At 49.2% G+C, this 21,225-nt stretch overlaps 1 protein-coding gene across 1 annotated transcript; it reads right to left on the bottom strand.

Moving 5' to 3' along the window:
• Positions 1–14,318: 14,318 nt before the first annotated feature.
• WFIKKN2 (WAP, follistatin/kazal, immunoglobulin, kunitz and netrin domain containing 2) lies at positions 14,319–19,944 on the bottom strand. Its single transcript, XM_030016016.2, has 2 exons — positions 19,329–19,944; positions 14,319–17,104 (listed from the first exon to the last, which is right to left on the bottom strand). The coding sequence occupies exons 1-2, from the start codon at positions 19,527–19,529 to the stop codon at positions 15,593–15,595; spliced, it is 1,713 nt and encodes a 570-aa protein (XP_029871876.1). The 5' UTR covers positions 19,530–19,944; the 3' UTR covers positions 14,319–15,592.
• Between the last annotated feature and the right edge of the window lie 1,281 nt (positions 19,945–21,225).

Genomic DNA, 21,225 nt, shown 5'->3' with positions numbered 1-21,225 from the left:
ACCTGTATTTAGCTCTAAGGTTATTGCTTCTATTTCAGACCTAAGGAAGCCTTATGTGCCTGAAAGCATGTGTAGTTTTTCCAAGTACACCAGCTGACCTAATAAACGGTGTCCCCTCTCCCTGCCCTTGCCTCGCTTCCATCTCGCACCGTCCTCGCTGCAACGCGTCCGCTCCACCGCTCTGCTTCTTCCTGCTCAGATGAGTCTACAAAAGACGACATAGCCTTGATGAGCTGCTACGGGAGGTGCTCTACTAGCCCCGTTAATAGGAGGGGAGCGTAGGCATCGTGTGGTGGAGCTGCTCGGTCTGTAAGCCGTCCAGCCCACCTTGTCTCCGATCGCCTTGCTGTCCCTGAGGGTGCCACGTGGCAGTGGCTGGTGGGAGGTAAGCGAAGCTGCTGGTGACACTGGAGACCCGTGAGCAAGGCTGGCTCGATGATCACCTCAGTAGCTGGCACGCATTTGGGGGTGATGGACTTTCGGAGGTCAGTAAGGTTGTCTTTCATTTTTTTCTTGGTGTCTCTGTGGTTTTAAGAATTCCGTATTTGGAGCAGCTTACCTGCCCGAAGTCAGATACCAGGAGATCGGTTAAATTTAGAGTCTAGATCTCATCTTTATGAATCAGTCCTTTTTTCAATGTTCTGCTGTACAAACTCTCTCTTACCTTGTTTATTCTTTTAAATTCCTAGGTTTCCCCCTCCTGATTTTTTTCTCTGTTTTCCTTCAAAGTCCTCCTTTAGAATTGCTTTTCTTAGTTTCTTTCCCAAACCAAGCCATTCTCCCCATTCTGCTTGTCTGAGGTCTGTGCCTCACCATGTATAATTTGCAGTGTATTATCTGATGGAGACTGTAATCTCTTCAGGGCAGGGCTGTGTCCCTCTCCGGACTCACAGTTAGTTGCCTGTTTTTCTCTACGAGGTTGAATAAGAAGGACAGAAGAGTATACAGACACTCCCAAATGAACTGTGTATTTTATGATCTATGTTCAAGAAACAAATGCAGGAACAATTGTTATTGGTAACACAGTTCACGCCGTACCACTGGAGGCTTGAGGAGAAGTAGATGCTTTAGGCAAAGCAGGTTCCTTAACAAAATATTTGCGGAACACGTTTATCTAAAAATATACGTACTTATGGTAGAGAACAGCGTTCCTCTGCTGATCTATAGTTAATTGTCAATGGCAACACGGGACTCTTAAATCTTGTAAACAATCCTGCTGTAGGAATGTCCTGTACTTTATCCCTTTCCTTCCCTGCAGCATCCCGAAGCCCTGCCCAGGCTGATTTGCGTGGCCTCTGCTGCTGCTGTTGAAAGACTCCTGCTCACTCGGCTCTACCACCGTGCCCGCTGAGGCTCAGAAAAGGAGGATGGATGGAGAGGAGGATGACCCTCTGCACCTGCAACAGAGGTAACGGTGCAGAGGGAAACCTTAACTATGCAGGACAGATTTTTGCCTTTAACAATCACTGAAACTTTCCCTCTCTGTGTATGTGCTGTGGGTAATACGTGGCTAATAATGCATTTTAAAATGCATTTTGGTCCGAGATCTCCAATGAGTTTGGCTTTTTGATGCCTGCACAAATGCCTGATGAAATAAAAAAACGAGAGATATTTAAGCGGAGATGGGGATCATCTGTGAGACTGACTTTGAGATGACTCTCTCCAAAAGACAGAGCGATTAGAGGTAGGATTTTGACTCTGCCTGTTTTCCAGAGAGATCTGAGGCCGTCCAGCCTGACCCTGCCGCCGGGGGCATTGCTGCGGGGTGGCAACTGGCCCGTTCCCTGTCGTGACATTGAACAAAAGGCTTATTCTGGCTGGAAGTGCTGTGGCCAGGTCTCACATTGTCCGGTTCCCAGTTGCTTTTTGGAAGGAGCTAGCTGCGCTCAAGCGCCTGGCTTTCAGTCACTTCTGTGGGTCACTGTCATCTTGGATATTTTGGTCTTTTGTCATATATAAAAAGGTATCTGTATTATTTGTAAGCAGTAAGTCATCTGCTGGCCAGAATGGGGTTGTCTTCCTTAAGGGTGCTTAGGATGACATAACTCTTACAGGCAGAGGGGAAAATGTCCGTAGATGTTGGGATTGGTCATGTAACTGCTGCAGTTGTCTTTATCCAGAGCCTTTTCTTTCACTCTCCAATAGAGCTCCTGAACTCGAGGGCTGTATCTGATCTCCAGCCTTTCCCATAGTGACATTTATCTGGGCAGGCTGAAAGACAAAGGGGAACCCTGGCTGTATAACCTGTAGCCAGTTATTTCGTTCTTTACTTGTTTTGGTTTTTTTCATAACCACCTGATAAATCATAAATCATGCCGCGGAGAGCTGGGAATGAAAGGTTACAACCTGCTCACCGTGCTTGCCTGCTCCTGGCTTCCAGCGGTTCCAATTTCTCCGGGCCTCCGCTCCCCATCGGCATGAGATATAACCCCATTTCTGTGCCTTGCAGACGTGCTGTGAGGTTTCCTTCTCGCTTCAGAGCTCTGGGTGACCCTGGGGTACAATACCGCTGCTGTCGTAAAGCACGTCCCAGTCATCAACAGACTTTTATCGTTAGAAAAACCCCGTGTGGTATCACCGTCCCCGGCCTTGAGGTGGCCGTGGAGCAGAGGAGGGATGGAGGAGCCGCCAGCCGTCCCCTGCGGAGCCAGGGACGAGGTGAGCCGTGGACTTTGGCACCGTGAAGGTTGGCCTTAGTCTCCTGTGAAGTGCACGATGCCTCTCACAGCACGGGAGAAGAGAACGTACTATTTGCTTTCCATCCATTCAATATCCTGTGCTTGACCGGGATGTGCTTAATCTGGGGATAGCTGCTTTACGGGGATGTTTTCAAGGGAGCTGATGTCGAGTGGGACTAAACGGTCGCGACCGTCGCTTAACATAGACAGGGACACAAATCCTTTTTGCTGGAGATGACCCGGGCGGTGCGGTGCCCGCAGCGAAGGTGTTAATCGGTGTGCAACGCTCAATGGCGTCCTAGCAGAACGGGGACAAGCCAGTTGAGACAAAAAGAAGGAAAATTGGAAATTGGTCACTATTACTTGTAACTCTTTGAAGTCCTCTTAGAAGCAGTCCCCAAAAGACCCCCAAACCCCGATGGATTTATCCTGACGGTCCTTCCGTGGTGCACTTGGCCCAGGGTGCGGGGTCTGTGCCCAGCGCTTTGCTGCCATGAGAGTTGTTTGAATTTATGGAGGTCAGGTACCGGGAGGCCACTTGCAGAGCAAATGACTTCGCTGTGCAAGTTGTCCTTGTGAACTGGAAGAACCTGAAGGACTGGTGAAACGGGGACCCTGCAGCCAGCGTCTTCCAGGATTCATGTGGGGATTTTTCTTTTCCTCTGTCCTTCCAGAAACGGAGGAACATTTGCTGGGAGGTGCCTCTCAACATGGCAATTGGCCCACGAGGCTGTGTTGAGGCACGGCTGGGTCTAGGATGCACTATAAATATACGTGACAAATGTAAACATTGACTTTTGCCGGGGTGGGATTGTGTCTGCCAAGAAGTGCCAGCGTGGCGAGCGGGGCGGTCAGCGGCGCTGGGTGCTACGGGTGGCAGCGTGGCGAGGGGGAACGCTTTCTTCCCTTGGGTTGTCGGGTTTTTTTAAAGCAATTATTTAAAATTGTAACAGCTTCCTGCATTAGAATTGCAGCTTTTCCGTTACCGTGTCGTGGTAACCACGTTTCAACAGGTAGGCGAAGAAACTGGAAGGGGGGAAATAAGGAAATGAAGAAAGAGGAAGGAGGTATCGAAGGGGAAATGCCTCCACCTCCTCCCTCGTCTGCTGGGCTCCTTTCTTCGTTTCGTTTTCTTTTTTAAGACGTAAAAGCCAACATAAAAATTAGGAAGGGCGTAAGTCCGAGCCCCTGCTTGTGGCCGAAGGCAGGGTTCTCCTCCCGGGCCAGCCTCCCGGCGCAGGGGACGGGGCAAGGGGACGGAGCCGGGTGCCACGTCAGCGGCCGGCGTGCTCCTGCCCGGGGCTGCCAACAAAGGTGGCCATTGAGAGCCCGCCGCGCGCGTGCGCTCGCGGCAGCCGTGCTGCGGGAACGGGGCTGAAACCACCAGCGTGGTTTTTGCGCAGGCAGCTGATGAGCCACGTGAGCGTGCTCTCCTCCTCCTCCTCCTCCTCCTCCTCTCCAGCAGAAGGTCTCCAGGGTGTCCGGGGAGCGGTGGCGGGTTGCGGGCTGTCCGGTTGGGCGAGAGCTGGCCGCGTTGAGCCAGGACGGAGGACTGGGCTGGGTGGAAATGGGCTCCCCCAGGTGAATGAGCGACACCCACCCAAGCAGCCACAAAGCAAACAAATGTGCTTTTCCCCAGCCCATTGACTTTTTCTCTCGGCTGAGGATGCAAGAGCAGAGCAAGGGAAAATGTAGCTTTTTATTTCCCTCCCTTGCTCTTGCTAACTCCAGCCATCCCCTACGTGCAGCTCCAGAAGGAATGAATAAAATGATTTTGTTCGAGGCAGCTTCTGCTCCAGAGCATAAAGTTACTCAGCATTTGCAGGACCAGGTCATTGTAGATATTTTTATTCTGCGTCTGTTTTGCTCTGTCTCCGACTGATGTATTATGGATGCTTCCAATTAACAGTGCGTGAACGTAAACAATGCTTTACTCATACATTACAAATCAAAAGAGATTTTTCTGGGGTTTTTTTTGTTATGTCTGCAAAAACATATTCGTGTTCAGATTTTCTTTATGCAAAAATGAAAGCACCTGAACTCCAGGCCAGGGAAGGTTTGGTGAGCAGAGTGTAGGAGCCTGGCTACACCACGTTATGTAAACAAACTGGTGTTTTTGAAAGCAAACCTAGAGGAGTTTGTAAATGCATTTATTTAAGCAAGCAACCCATCTGCTCCTACCAATAATGGATTCACAGACCAATTGTATATTTGCTCAGCTTACAGGCCAATGAGTTTTGCATATGTTACGTGATTTGCGCAAATCGACAGGTAACGTAGACACACACGCTCGCATCTGGAACGCAGGAGCCATGAAGACAGGGATTTGAATAGTGACCTAGTTAGCACCTAGCAGCGTCTGGATCTTCAGGGCAAAAATATAACTTTTTTTTTTTTTTTTTTTTTTTTTAATGAACTGTTAGATTTTGTAAGGCAGACTGTAGCAATGCCCATTTCACAGGGCTGCATGACTCCTGCAGGATGCAGCTACCGCAAGAACGAGGCTTGGAGCTGCTTCACTTACCTGGCTGGCCAAGAAGGAAAACTCCAAATTACATATGAATGTAGCACAGCTGGGTGGAGGATCTGCCCCCACTCATGGCATTACCAAGTACACGGAGATGCATTTTAATTCTAGCTATGGAAGTAGGGAAAAGAAAGCTTTATCTAGAAAAGGAAAACTAGTTCTTTATATGAGAAACATGGAATACAAGCCAAACTCCAAAAGTCCTACCTAGAAATATCCTTCTGAGCCTTTCAGCGTGTCGAGGGTCCCTGTTTCTATTTGGTGTCCATCTCCCAGCCTCCTGCGGTGGCACCTGAGGCTCTAGAAACCTCCCTTCTTGCCAGAAACATTTCTAGAAACAGCATTTTTTCATCACGCTTGGGAATGCTCGCAGAACGCAATCTCAAATGGTCGTGAGCACTTGCCCTGGAGCTTGATTTAAGGAGCAGTGCTCGCCCAGCAAAATCCAGGAGCTGTTTCTGTGATATGCTCCCTTGAGCAGACTGGTGAGAAAAGTGGAGGCCAGGAACTTAAATTTTATCACCTTGTAATGCCCAGAGGCTCAAACCCGTGACAAAAGTCTCACTGGTCAAGGCAATTACTAAAAAAAGGAGAAAGGGAAAAAAACCTCCAACCCTGTCCTCTCTCCAGATTACCAACTAAACAACCTGGGAGCTGCAATAATTCTGCAAAAGATGCTCTCAGGAGTGTTTTTTACAGTGAAAGTAGTCATAAATAACAATAAAAAAATGCATATGTGTGTATTTTACAAAGCAAGGAAAAAATTTCTTCCCCTTCAAGCCCATAGTCTGTGAATAATTTGTGAACAAGAGAAGCAGCTCCATCTATCTTACACTATATTTGTTACAAATCATTTGCTCATGTGTAAATCTTCCTGCCAGGGTAGGAGCAGCAAATCCTCCTTCAGTTTTTGTCTGCTGAAAAACTTCTATAGCTAAACATGAGAAATGGAATCAATAAGTAACAGGTGTAGAAGTGCATCTCGGGATGAATATATTGCTGGAGCCTGCGGCGGAGGGGCTGGGTGACAGTCTTTGTGAGGCAGCTGGTGGCTGCGGGGCAGGATTTCTGGCTGGCACACATTGCTGAGCCACAAGGGCTAATAATTTTGCAGGAAACCAAAAGCCAAACCAAAAAGACCATCTCCAAAACCTGTTTGCCTCCCAGCACACCTAAGGTGAGCAGGCAAACAGCCACTACCCGAGTGAAATGCATCAGAGCATTCCATCTCGGAGAAAACTTTTTTAGAGCGCACAGAAAGTCCCTCGGTGGCAACGCTGCTCCTCCTGACCCTCCTGTGAGTCTTGTCGTGGTTGATAGATCTCCGAAAGCTCCTGCTTTGGAGATTCTGTGACTAAGTGAGACCTTAAACTTCCAGTCACGAATAAAAGTGAGAAAAAGCGTGTATGTTTAATGCTGGTGGTGGCAAAGGAAAGCGTAAATCTGTGATGGCTGAAAGGCTCTGCCAGCTGAAGGCAAATTAAAAGAACGACCAAACCACCCAAGAATTTATTTATTTATAAGAAATAACAAGATTTTAACGCCAAGTTTGTGACACTGGGAGATGTGACTCATGATCCCTAAATGCTTTGGGTTGCCAGCGCGCTTAGATATTTCTGTAATCGAAAGCCCAACACGTAACAGTTGCAGAAAGGTGGTTCAGCCCTTCCAGGCTCTACGACCGGGACGGAGGATGCTCTGCCGGGCCGTGGCACCGAGGGACCACTCGCTCCGTCCTGTCACCCGTCTCTTGGGACTGTAAGCTCTCGGCAGGCGAGTTGCAGCTCTCCATCGGTGTTTGCAGAGTGTGGCCCCCTTCCAGGCAGCTCCATAATACAAACACGGTAAATAATCTGAAGCACAGACATGGGCCGGACAGTCGAGGAGAAAAACGCCCGCCCCATCCTGCTCTTGATATTTTCAGGGGAAAAGCACCATCAGAGACCCAACAGATAAGGAGATTTTGGTGTAAGTCCTGCTTATCACACCTGTTAGACGAGTAGATCTGAGAAAGCCATTAACTTTTTCCTTTTAATCTATGTTTATTCTCTGCTGACTCGGTGCGAGCCTGCTGTGTCTATATACAGCCCTTCCAGCCCTGCGGCTCCGGTCGCACGTGCTTGTGAACGGCCGCTCCTTCACCGAAACGCCAAACCGACTGATAAAAGTAGCAATTTGTTATGTCAGACATGAAATGCTCTTGCCCATCTCTTGATTAGATGACTTTTGGAGCTAGCTAGCGCAGTAAAAATTGTGAATTGCAAATATTATAATCAAATATACAATTTGAGTTTCATCCCGAGTTAATTACCTGAGTAGTATACATCTGTTAGCTACAATAAATTACAGCAGAAATGGAGAATTTGATTGCAATATTCACTTTTTGGATGATCTGCAGGTCAAGTATTATTCACTGAAGAGATTCATGAATAATTTTGAATAACTGGACCAATATATTTAGAAACTGTGCAATCTGCAAACAGGGAGAGAAAAAGCCTCAAATAAATTATACATTGTGCCTTTTTCCTGCAGCTCTGGAAATGGATTTGATTGCCTTGTCACACTCCCTACTATATCTTTTTTTTTTCCCCCGTATAAACCTAAAATCTCCCCTGCTATGTTACTAACCAGACAAGGATGAAAGCAGTCAAACGAAAACCAGCCATCCAGCTGGGAGCCGGGGGGTCCCTTTCCACTTCGAAAATCTAAATTATACAGCCAAGTGTTTGTGAAACAGTTAAATTAACCAGGGCGAGGCAAATCGAACCACAACCGGAGGATGCTTCACTTGAAGGAGCGACTAAACCAGGCGGCTGCAAAGTGCCAGGTCCCCAATCCGTGATGCCACACGCCATCTCGTGTCAGGCGCTGGGAGTAGCTGGACGCTCCTGCCCCAATTTTCCAGCGATGTGACGTCATTTCAGGGATGAGGGTTGGTTTGGTTTTGTTTTTTTTTCTTTGCACCCCAAATATTGCAAAAATAGGAAGGTGTGACCGTGTGAGGAAGACCTTGGGTCCTCCATGCTGGGGCTGCGGTGGGTGCAGTAAGTGTGCGTGTGTGACTAGTTGGGTCGTGGTGCTTGGTTTTGGCTCGTGTAATTAAATTTTGTGTTGGACATTGCTGGATGGAGAACCTGACGCTGCCTGTTTATATGGTGAGGACAGTGAGACCTCCTCTGCCCCACAGCTGTCTCTAGACTATCCCGGTTGCACCTTGCTTTCTGTCCAGGGATGGAGTGTCTTGGCCAAGGCCAACCTTGGAGTCGTTTCCAGATGGAGCTTTGTGATTTCCAGCATCTTCCCCAAGCGCCGTAGATGCAGCAATTGCGGGACACTTCCCAAAAAGCCTGGGGGCTCTAGAGGTGGAAGGGTTTGTGACTGTGACCATTGTCCCTCCTGCAGCACGGTGCGCTTGTGGGGAAGCAGATGGACGTTAAGGTTCCTGTTTCAGCAAGATTTGACTTTATGGGGCTGGGATGTGGCTGAGATTTATCTGGTGATCTTAGAAGCAAGTCTCTAGTAGCAAGTAGTGTTTTCTTAGCCAGGCGGTAACCAACGCAGTCTGAGCATGATGTGCAAGCGCTGCTGGGTTTTTAAGATGTCCGTAGGCTTTTGTGCTTGTTAATGGGAACGTTGCAAGTTGTCAAGCTGCTGGCGCTCTTTTGAGAGGTGCGATGTACAGGATCTGCCCAGGGGGCTGCCTGCACACCAGAAGCAGGCTGGACCGGCTGCCCTGGTCAGATCCATGTGTGGATCATCGAGGTCTCAAATGGGAAGAGCTTGTTTGAAGTTATCATAGGAATTCACAGCTAGGACTCGCTTTCCCCCACCATGTATATTAATCAATATTGAATTTCATCTGCTATTTTATCATGCTGTCACTTGGTGTTACGATGCCCTTCTACAGCTCCTCACAGTCAGCTTGCGTTTTTGCAGCCCTAAATAACTTGATCTCAACAGCAACCTTTGTAACCCACCTCTCCCATCCCTCTTCCAGACCATCGAGCAGCCCTGGGACGCTGCCGATGACGTCCCTTCATTGTGAAAACTGACCTTTCGGTCTCACCCTTTCTTTTGGGTGTTTCAACCAGTTGTTGGCTCAAGAGACTGCCTTACCTCTCCCCGAAGGACGTCCTTAAAAGCCTTGGGTGAGGAAGTTGCTCTCAAGCCTTGATCCAAGTCTATCAGCTGGACCATCTCCGTCCTCGTGACTGCTTCAAAGAAAGTTAAGTGTTACGGAGTATCACTTCCCTCTGTTGAAGTCCACAGCCTCTTCCTCTTTACATCATATTTATCACTCAACTGTGAGTTTTATCTCCATTACAGTTTCTACCAGACTTGCTGAGTTTTCATACCCAGCTCCAGGGAACTCTTTTCTAAAATTAGCCCCATGTTTGCCACCTTCCATCCTCTGGTCCTGCTGCAGACTGACGCAAAGGTTATCCACTGCAGTTAATGGTTAAGCAATTTTTTATGTGAGTACTTTTACCCTTGGGTGAATACCATCTGATCCTGGAGGTTTGTTACTGTTGTTTTTCTATTTATTTCAAGCAGTAGAGGAAGTCATGTCCTTTACACATGTTACAATAACCCCCTTGGTTTGGGTGTGTTGGGAGTGGAGCGAAGGAGGAAGAGAAGGCACAAACCCCTTTATGGGTAGTTCCTTTTTATGCCAGTTAATCCAGTCCAACTACCGTGTTGTTATGCCAGTTTAAGGTGAAAAAATGCTTCCCCTCCTCCCTCTAGATGAATCTTTTCCTCTTTCTCTTTTCTCCAGCCTTCTCCTTTCCTCCCGCATTTCTAGCCAACGCTGGGACAAATGAGAGGGCGTAGGAATTGCCAGGTGGGGCAAGACCCATGGCCCTTTCCATCCAGTAAGCACCAGTGTCTCGGGCCCCAGGGGTTCGTACAAGATGCCCCGGAGCGGGGTCTGGAAGAGGCTTGTCCCCTCCCCAAACTGGCCATAATTCACGTCCGTTGGGTTTTGCTCTCATTGCCGTTGTCAGAGCTGCTGCGACCACGGGCTTCTGCAGCACGTGCAGGTCCGTGTCCACCAGCAAGGCTGAGGTTTGGAGGAGACCCTCCAAACCGTGCCGGCTGGGCTCACAGTTCAGCGGTCGGATGGGTAAGCACCCAGCGCAAGCTGGTACCGTGGAGGGTTGGCTCCGAAGAAAGGTGGTAATAGGGATGTGCACAGAGGAAAACACCGAAATCAGAGAGTTTCCTGACTTTGAAACCTGAACCACATAGCAGCCTTTGGAAGACTTCCCATTCACTTTCTAAACTCTCAGGCCTGAATGTCATATCATTTGCCGAACCATAAATAGCTGTGAATTAAACAGGCTGCGCCGCCTTTTTGGCTAATAGATATGTCCGCTAGTGCTGCAGTGTTATCTTCATATCCCACTGGTGTTTGCATTGTAGATCAGGAGCTCAAGCGGACTTTTTTTTTTTTTTTTTCGCCCAAGATTTAAAGAGCCGGCAGAACATTTATTCGGTTGTGCAACCTCCATTCAGAGTATTTCCCAGATCCTGGACATGGGGCTCATTTTTTGTCCTTTGACAGCCACTGTAAATCAATAAGGCGGTTGGAGGTCACTTGTAGTCAATCAGTAACCAGTGCCGGTGAAGGGGAAAACACTAAATATTTGGTATAAAAACACAGGCTTTAAACTCGAAGTTCTCGCTCAGGGTGACATTTTGGCAGCCGTGCCTTCGGAAACCTGGCTCCATCCAGCCTCGGTGTATACACCCAGCCTGGCCCCGATCTTTTCCTGGTAAATATCTACACAGAGAATTTCACAGCACGTGCACATGGCACAAATTACAGCAAAGCAGGGCGCAAGGTGCTTCAGGTGGAGGAAGTGGGTCTTGTGGTGCGAGGTGTTAATTTGGTGCCAGCTGAATTACTCCTCCTTTTTGCGGGAAGTCATTAGCTGCTGGCTGAAGCCGCGCATGACTTTCGTCACAGCCACCTCCCTCAGGAACCGAGACCCGTGGCCAGGCAGTAATTCTCGCAGGGGTCCCTAATTCCCTTTGCAACAACTGGGAGCTAAGCTCTTAAATACCTTTGCTGTCTGAATCATATTCCAACGGTGTCATCATCTCTGTTTGCTCCTAGCTCTGGAGCTGGTTGCCTGTAAAAACTTCTGCCTGACCTCATCTCGAGCCCCTGCAATGAGAACACACTCAATTTCCTCTTTCCTTTGACCTCAGCTGCTCTGGGCTTTGTGGTGATGCGGGATCCTATCTCTGAGTAATCATCCAGCCATCTCTCCGTGCGTGCTAACACGAGGCCCTCGTGCCCTGCACCGCCGGCTGTATAATGCATCAGGCCCCGTACGTAATCCGGACGTGCTCTAGCAGTGTCCTGTGCAGAAGCTGCACGCCGTCGCTTTTTTGCTGGTATTTTGTCCCCCTGTTAATATAGCTGGGCTGCACAGACGGTTTGCACAATAACCCGTGACTCATTTTCCGATCCATCTGCTAGATGGTTTCCATTGAGCTCTAGCTGCAGGGTTTGCAGATTCGTGTGTTGCACATTTCATCTTCACTCCAGACTGGGAGGTGGGCATGCCGCGCTGGGGCCAGCGGCTCTGCGCTTTCCTCCTGCCTCCCCGATCCGTCCCTGAGCGCCGGGGACGTCCTGCAGGTCTCCGACCCAGCTCCCTTGCTGCTTCCCAGGCCAGCGTCTGCAGAAAATGCTGCTTCTCTGGTGTCCGCACGTGGAGGAGAGCTTTGACAGCGGCCGCTGGCCGTGGCCGTGCAGCTTTGGAGGTGGCATCCTTCCTCCAGCTCTTCCCCGGAGCCTCAAACAGGCGCTCGTGCTCCTTCCCAGCCCTCTGCCGTGCGAGGAGAGGAGTCAAGCAGGCTTTTCCCTTTCCCTCTCTCTCCTTTCATACGCTTAATACAAACTTTAGATACCGGCGTGTCCTTCCAGCTTTCTGGCAACCTAGAGAGATGCACCCCAGAGAGCAGGACGGAAAACTGAGGGCACGAGCAACACAAAAGGGATTTTCTGATCAGGAGCCGCATGCAAGTACCTATTAGCCTTGCAAAGGCTTTAACGACATCCTTCAGCGCCTGGCCCTGCGCGTAGGCTTTCCTCAGGCTGGCTGACTGGTCAGACTTGAATTTTAGGCTTCTTAAGGGTTTAATGAGAGGCTGAACTAAAATACTAGCTTTGAGTGGAGAGCTAAATTCTTCAAGGTCAGAAGGTGGAGAGGCTCGGGGTTAGGGTCAGTCCCATGCCACGGGGAGGTGCGGTGCTCTCGGGATGGCCAGGGACGGTTTTTCCCCCTCGGCGAGCAGGCGAGGGGATGCCCGTGGCACTGCTCCTTCTGCCTCGGGACAGACGTGGTGTTTCAGCGCAGCAGAGCTGCCGCAGCCCTCTGCGCCCCCGGGGGTCTCCCAGCGTCATATTGGTCACGTCCAATATTTGCTTTCTCGGGGCGACCTGTCACTGTGGGGCTGCTTGCTGGCACCAAGCTGGTCCCGGCTGGCGCGCCTGCGTGGCACCACAGGAGCCGAACGGATCAACCCGATCCATAGCAGGGCAGGGAGCGCGTCCCCGTGCGGGACCGGTGAGGGATGGCAGCTGGGTTTGACGCTCGCCCTCGTGCCGAGGGCGCGTCTGCCCGGCACAGAGCCGTCCCACAGACACCGCGGGGCTTGGAAGCAACCCGGCTCCGTAGGTTTGGGCAGGAGCTACGCGAGTGTGGCCGTACCGCGTCTGGGAGCTGGGCTGGCCTGTTCAGTGTCCCCTTGCATTGCACCACGTTGGAAAACTGACCCAAAACGTCCCCGGGATCCCCCGCGCAAGCAAGCCCTCGCATGCGCGAAGGGGGCTGGGAGACACGTTACGCCTTGCGCAACCCTGGGTCGCAGCGCAGCAGATCGCTTGCACGCTGACTTCGCTTAAGTGCAGGCTTAATTCCCAGGGGTTTAACAGAGTAGAAGTTAAGACTGCGTTTTAGACCCCAGGCTTAAGCGCTGTAATGTGCTAGCTGGAAAAGCAATGAATCGTGTGCTTTTTGCTCTCAGCTACGTTTGCATCCCAGCTCTTCTGGAACAACCGGGTACATGTCTCCCGAGTCACTCCAACACTCCCACACTTGCAAAATCCTTTAGCTTTTGGAAAAAAAAAAGAGCCATATAAAGCCAGTCTTTATTAAACCTTCATCCTCCGATGCCTCTGTGTTAGAAAGTACGGCAAGAACATGCCACTTCCTACGGCTTGCTTGAAAAATGATAGATGAGCCATCGAAACAAGTGACACTTGCTACAGCCAGGGATGATCCGGCAGAGGTGCTAACCGCTTCAGAGGGCAGCGGAGCCGGCATCTCCCAGCTCCAGAAAATGGTCTTCACAAGAACATACACAAACGTTATAGACCTTTAATCGGAGTTTTTCTCATTTACACGTAGGAAAGGTGCAACGATAAACCAAGCAGATATTTTCTTGGTCAGCAAGTCTGAAGCAGGCTCCTCTCCCTCCCACCCAGCTTCTTCTGAAATTATACAAATAACTGGAGATTTAGATCCATTCCCGTTGCCGGAGCATTTTGGACGTAACCCAAGCCCAGACCACTTGGAGAGGAGCCCAGTTCTCCATCACGCTGTGGTCGCTGCCCGTGTCTGGTGCAGGGCATGGAAAGCCTTCACAGAAACCACAGCTGGCCCCACATTCAACGCCGTTACCCTCACTGTTAGTTTTCCTCCCTGCAACAGCAAAATATCCAACGTGTGCAGGCTCCGGGGGGGGGCGTTTAGAGCCTTGCACGTCATGCTGAAGCCCAGCATCTACCTATTTAATCTCCTTCCCCCGGCCCTTAACCATACCCAGCCCCAACACCCACGTGCAGAAGCAGACGCGTGCCCGCCGCCCGCCCCGCAGCAAGCCCGTCAGATGGCACCACGGAGCAGCGCTCGCTGCACCTTCCCTCCTCTCGCCCAGACGTGTCTTGACACCGGTCCAGCCTTGAACTGGCCTTTTGTGCAAGGCAGAAAGCTCCGGGCACCGCCGTAGTAACTCGCCGAACCCACCAACGATAAGGCTCGCCGTGCCACGCTCGCCCCTCTTCCCTGCAATGACAGTCCTTAGCGGAGGCAGGATTTTTCCAGGATCAGCCTTTTCTTTATTTAAGGATTTTTGCATAGGCAAATGTTACATTTTTGGACACACAAATGTTAAAATGATCAATCCCATGCGTCTGCACGCGCTCACACCCACAGCCCGTGCTGTCTTAGGGTATTTATTCATACGCGTATATACATTGGCCTGGCGGAAAATGTTTTCCGCGGTTTGCAAGAATGCTCTAAAAGGGTCAAATTGATAAATGCCTTTAAAGAGTGCCCACTCTGCATGTCTGTGTCTGTGCAGTTTGGTTTCAACAGCTCTGTGTCTGTGTGATACAGTCTGCAGACTGTGTATTGCACTTTTCTATTTTGAATTTTGTCCTGACTCCTCTTACTTTACTCTCTCGCCTATAAAAGCAGGATTTTAATGAAAATAAGCAATAAATTGCTGCATATGCTCAGGTGTAAAGGATTTTCAAAAGCAAGACAGCTGGCAGCACACTGCCATCCTTCTGCCTTGGACTTTTTGTGATAGACAATATATTGATTAAAACGGAAACAGGGAAGTGCAATGGAATGAGGGTGTTTGCTGACCTTGTTCTGATGACAGAAAAGTCATTTCAGGGTGAGACCGTGCCTTGAGCTTCTACAGGGACCTGTTGTCCTGGGCGTAGGATGAAGGGAGTTTTTTCTCCAGTAAGGATTGCAAGATAGGTAGTAGTTGCCATTTAAAAACGAGGTACGATCCAGAGAAAACTGCTAGGAAAATTTCAATTAAAAGAAGCAAATTCATAACGCATAGATTGGTTAAATGTGCACAACTGTAAATACAGACAATAATTTACAGGCTTTCCTCTTAAAATATTAGTGCTGCTATGAGGAGACGAGAGTGTGACTTACTTATAATGACTTACCATAACATTTCCATACTGTAAATGAGACAGATTAAGTTGACATTATATATTACTTAGCTGTGTACCAATTAGATAAACAAATGCTATGAATTCCATCATTTATGATGGAAGCTACATAAAAATTGTATAATTACTGCAGTGAGTCATCTAGTTAAATGGCACTCCTATATGGACGAATTGATTTCAATGCAAGATTAATAGCCTTTTGCTGCTGTTTTACGTGCTTGCCAAAGAACATACTACATTGTTGCTAAGCATCATTAATGGATTAAAATAAGGGTTCTGCATAATTCCTACGGTGTATCTTCAAACAGCTTGTTTAGTTTGTGCACTAGCCTAGCGCTTGTTAGCCCTACATAACACACGGGTCTGGAAGGCTGACACGTGTGAAGGAGGTTAATGCAATCCTAGGAACTCTTTCAAAAGCTCACAGGTTTTCTTGTGGATGACTTCGCGGAGTTTCCGCACGCGCCGGATGCTGGAGGTCCCCACAAAGCTGTCTGGCTGTAGGACAGCCATGCCATTGTGGACATCTCCCATGATGATGAGCTGGCCATCCACTGTGGTCATGTTGGGACATGGGCAGCTCCAGTCCATGTTCAAAAGCGTGATTTCTAGTGGTTCCTTCCCCAGGAATTTTAATCCCATTTTTTCATCTTTGAGAATCTCCTCCACTGTCACCAGGGCATGTCCCGAGTCTTGGTCTTCCGTCAGCTCTGTTATACGGCCCAGGATAACAAAGTCGCTTTTGCAGAAGCTTGTCACCAGCTTCTGGCGTGGTTTGCAAGCTTTGCAGTGCGTGTTCTTCGGGAAAGGGCACATCTCTTCGCAGGCTTCCCGGCTCTCAAAGTTGTTCTCGTTGCCTCCGCACCCGCCATAAATGAAGGACTGGCACTGCTTTGTCAAGCTGTTATAGGCCCATCTGGGCTCGTAGGCCTTGCAGTGACCTTGGAGGGCTGGCAGATTGCAAATGTTGATTGGGCCATTCATGCATGTTAGCATACAGTTCTCGTAGGTCTCAAAGTGGTTGAGGTTGCTGTTACAGTTCCCATAGATGAAAGTAAAGCAGTTGTTTTTCTTTGCGTCATAGTACCACCTGGTCTGCTCTTCCCCACAGTCCTCGCTGTCTGGTTGCTTCAGGCACTCATCGGTCGGAAAATGTGTTTTGTTTTGGGAAGCTTCTTTGGATGTGGGTTCTCCTTTGATGACTGACAAAGGGAAATCAGCCCTGAGAAGGCCACCGCTGTTTTTGGCGGTGCAGGTGTAGATGCCTGCGTCTTGGAGCTGGGTGTTGTAGATGACCAGCTGGGCGATGTTGGTGACCACGACGTTCCCTCTGACGTGATTTGGCTTCATGATGACTTTGTCTTTCCCGTCGACCTGCTTTTCCCACGTGATTTCTGGCTTGGGTCTCCCTGTAACATCACAGAGGAAGCTGACGGTCTCTCCCACGTAGACTGACTGATGGACGGGGTTGTTCACTAGAGCAGGCGGCAAGATGTCAATGACCGTTGTCTCGGAATAGGCAGTAGTAGGGCGAGCTGTTGTTTCTGGTGGGATAGGGCTGGTGTTTGGCCAGGTCAGATGGTACCTACAGGTGACGACGTTCAGTGTAATGCCTTTGATGCAAGCTTCTGCATCCATGTAGCACTTGTTGTAGTAGGTGAGCCCGTCGGAGGCGCAGGTGAAGCTCGGCTCCTTCTCACACCTGTCCTTGCACTTGCAGACGGGTTGCCCGTCCCAGATGTCACACTCTGAGCCTTGCTGGATGCACATGAAACGGTCGCAGGTTGCCTCTTTGGGCATTCCCACCGGCCCCTTTTTCCCCTTGACGTCCATGTAGCGAGCCGCCACGCAGCTCTTCGTTCCACAGACATTGGGGCAGCACTTCTCAAAGGTCTCGCACTCCTGCGGGGAAAGAAAATGACCTGATCGTTACTGGGGACGGAGTAAAGTCCTTTTTAGAGACCCAGCAAGCAGAGCGCCCAGAACCTTTCGAGGTGTTAGCTCAGGGGACCTGGTCTGCCACAGATATCTGTGGCCTGAAACTCAGTGTCCCCACCGGCAATGAGTAGAAACATCCCCCCCCAGTATCTCCCGAGAGATGTCTAAACACCTGAAGTGCTTCAAGAGAAGACTCTCGAGGAGGAAAATGTATTCCTGTTTCTTAAACACTAACCTCATCGTAAGTCTTTCCTAGAGTCACATGGACTGCTTGACTACCGAACCAACAACCCCCCTTCCGCACTCTCCGAAATGCCTGAGGACAAGCCCTGAGAAACAAGAGCGGATGGAAAGTCTTATCATATGGCTGTAGGCAGTAATCCTTCTTATTTTCCACAGAAGTATGTAAAGTATTATTTGAATTCCCTGAGACTAACAGCCTACTCTTGGAGGTGAAACTGCCAAGGATTTGTAATTGTTCACATTGTAGAGGAAATAATAGAATATCTCAAAAGTAAGGAAATTCTTGCTCCAAAAATAATTTTTCTATGGTATTTAGAAAAACAAACCCAAAACAGCTCATTATGGCTTCTCTGTCCTATTTTAGTCCTATTTTCAAATGCAGCATTGCTCTTCTAGTGATTTATTACACCCCGTCTCAGCTACAGTCAGCTCTAAATTGCAGTTAATTTTAGCAGAATTTTCATCTTCTGTGCAGAAAAGGTATTTGATATGTGTGATCACAGCTGCTGTGTTGTTATGGATTACTTTAAGGGACCATGAACGCTGCTACCATGTACACAACAGGGCACACTTCCACCGTGTGTTAAACCTCTGCAACCCCCCCCCCGAAATCCAATGGCTTTCTCCGTAAGTGAGAACAAAATGTTTTTTAAGCTACCAAACTAAATAGCTTCCCCTGAGTCCAGTATCCTTTCCTTATTGGGAAAAAGATGACCTAATAACATAACTCTTTCCCCATTTCCAGCAGCACATTACTAGGTTTCAGAAGCAGTTAGAAACCAGAACGGGTAATGGTTTCGGCTGAGGTTAAGGAGCATGGCTTTAGCAAAGTTGGTGACAGAGTCCTCGGCTGCTTGCAGACCACTCACTCCATGCGAGGTCCAGGGACTCTGTGCTGCCACAAAGCAAAAGTGAGTATTTTTAGCCAGTGGCTTCTGGCTTTCAGTTTTTGACCAGTACGTTATTCAAACAACGTCCTCTGCTGCTGCAGCTGGGGTTTTGCAAGTGTTTTAATATTCATTGCTGCACCTGGTAGTTGAAATAAAGGGGGCTTATTTGGGAATGGCAAAAGTAAAACCAGCACCTTCATTCATAACACATGGGATCCATCTGAGCAAATCTCTTTGTTTACTTGATGGCCAGCCTTTTTCTTTATCCCCCCCCCCCCCCCCCCCCACTGCTCCTTTTAGCATTGCAGAAACAACCTGGCTACAGAACATAAACCCAATGACTTTTTTTCAGCACGGGACATGTTGCTGTCAGCCTGGTTTGGGCTGCAGGAGCTTTGCTGTTGGACATGATGTAAGAGGCAGGACGAGCAGGTATTTTCAGATGCCAGCTTGAGCTGGCAGTGCTGACAGGTTGAAAAATGAATTTTAGGGTTGTAAGCTAAGCACATTTTGAGCTGGGAGCATCACAGAGAACATCTGCCTGGTCATTTTAACCATGCCCCTGTTTTGCACTCCAAGCACGCTTTGTGTTTCAAGTGCAGCAAAGGCTGATGATTTACATGTTAAATCAAACCATTTCATACAGGATTCCTCCCAGGAATATAAAGCATTGGTGATGGCCACCACCAACAAAGTGCGTGGTGACACTGCTAAAATGCTACGGCTTGGCCCCAGGGCATGCCGAGTTCTGGAGTATCAAATTCGGACGTTTCTTTTGACAAGAAAGCAAGGAAAATGTTCAAAGAGAGCGAGTGCTGTACCCACATCGACATAAGTGACAGCTGCCACACACCTCCCCACTTAACTGGTAACTCATCGAACCTTTTCTATTTTATATAGGTCACGGGTCAATTAAATACGTGCGCTGTCTGCACCAAGTCCCGCACAGCGCCGGCGCCTTTCTATCTGGAACAGAAGCAGACTGCGGTGCAAACAAGCCCGCCGACAAACCCCGTCGCCCGCGACGCAGAGAGATAAAACCGTGCATCACTCACCAGATCAGCTTCGCACTCTCTCTTGCAAGTGCTCTGCGCGTCTACCCACAGGTTGGGGTTCATGTCATTGGGGCATATCCCAGCGTGGGAATACCGGATTGGAGGTAGAGCTCTCCCTTTCAGAGAGACCTCCAGAAGCAAGAGGACACTGCTCTTCCCCAGCAAGATCCACATCCACCGAGTGAACAGCACCAACAACATCTCAGAACTTCTCCAGGGCAATGGCAGTGACCAAGCTGGAGGTAGTTCTTGTTTGCTCGGGGTTGCTTTTTTTTTGGTAAGCCTTAAATTTTCGAGGAACCCAAATGCACCTGACTTTTGTAAAAACTTCAGCAAGCTCCTCTGCTGCCTCTGTTGATAGTGCAGTTTGGTCTGGACCTCATTGGATTAAAGGTCCTAGGAAGTTACCCCCTTAATTTAAGAGAAATGCTAATAGTCTGAGCAGAGTTAGCTCTATTTATACCCTGCCTCTGTTAACAAGTCAGAAAAAGTAAACTTGATTTCTTTGACAGGCACACGCTTCCTATGTCCTGGTGGCAGTCAGACAGATTTGTTGCAAGAAAAAAAAGCTGGAAAGAGTTCAAAAGGCTGGAACTGGCACGGTGGGACCCCTGCATGTTTCTGAATGCAGGGAGGCCTTCTTAACCCCTTTAGACCTAAAGTACTTCCCTATGCTAAGAATGGCATTTATTTCTGAAAGAGTACTTGTCTAAATAACACGGACCCGCAGTCAGGGGATTTCCCCACGGCAAGGGGCTACACAATCACTTGCTAAAAGGAACGAGTAATAGGATTGAAGCAATTAAAGCTAGAATATCATATTTTAACAAAGGAAGTAGGGAAGAAATAACTTGTTTAAACTCCGGCTTGACAAAGCAGTATGTCTTCATAACTTCTCCCGGGACTCCTCCGGGCTTTTTCCTCCTCTTTGGTGGGGAGATTTCCAGGATGCTGGTTTTAATGCTGCCCTCCAACCCCACCAGCAAGATGTTAAAAGTGTCCCTGAATTCCTCCACATTTCCTGACAGCCAGATCCCATTGTACAGTGCATTGCCGACCCCTTTAACAGCGACAACAAAAAAATAGTAGAAGTTCAACTCTATGGAAACCTGCATAAAGGAATGTACAGCATTTTTGCATTGGGGGGGGGGGGGGAAATCCACTCAAGCTGAGTTCCTCGTTCCCTGATTATTACAGCAAGGGGCTGATCCTGCTCGTGCTGAACATGTGCCAAAATCCAGAGACGAGGAGCAGAAGTCAGAGTCGCTCAGCACCTTCCAGGATTAGAGCCTTTGGGCTGAGTTCTGGGCTAGCTTGGATGGATCCTGCACGGTACTAAGAGCCTCCTGGGAGGACCAGGTAAGTTTGCATCCCACGTCGGGGTTCAGCAGGGCCGGACCAGCAGCGCGCTGTGCTTTGGGAGGAGGGAAGGTTGCGCATCTGTCCTGTGCCCAGCGCTAAGCGCTGCAAAGCCGACAGACCCGGGCGCAATCAACCCTTGATTTAGTAAAGACTTGCCATTGGATTTCTTAAACCAGGGTTGCTTTTCATGGCAGAGTTTGGGCCTCACTGCCCCCCGAGTGATGAAGGCTGCCAACCAGTACAACCAGCAGTGAACTGGGCCACCACGCAGGCAGTGCCCCAGGCCATGGGGCTCCTGCTCCTCCCCTGGGGCAAGGAAGGCAGCAGAGCGCAGTGACCTGCCGGTGCTTCCCGAGGATCGCCTCCGAAAGGAAGGGAGAGCAACCTGAAGCCGATCTGCCCTCGGCTGTGGCATTTCTGTGGCAACCCAGGCTTATAAAAGAGGCTGTAGCAGGTTTGATTTGTGTGACCGCATTAACGATATGCACAGTATTTGAATTTCATATGACGTGCGGAGAGAAGTTGTCCAAATTAG

Source organism: Aquila chrysaetos, chromosome 5 (assembly GCF_900496995.4).
Source record: "Aquila chrysaetos chrysaetos chromosome 5, bAquChr1.4, whole genome shotgun sequence".
NCBI classification, from domain to species: Eukaryota; Metazoa; Chordata; class Aves; order Accipitriformes; family Accipitridae; genus Aquila; species Aquila chrysaetos.
The sequence above is the reverse complement of the archived record's forward strand: the minus strand, read 5'-3'. Positions and strand labels throughout refer to the sequence as shown.

Bases quoted from the DNA above. Each gene is read 5' to 3' on its own strand.
- WFIKKN2 (XM_030016016.2), bottom strand. From the start codon at position 19,529: ATGTTGTTGGTGCTGTTCACTCGGTGGATGTGGATCTTGCTGGGGAAG. The intron at 17,105-19,328 runs GTGAGTGATGCA...CTTTCCCCGCAG, and splicing joins GAGAGTGCGAAGCTGATCTG to GAGTGCGAGACCTTTGAGAA.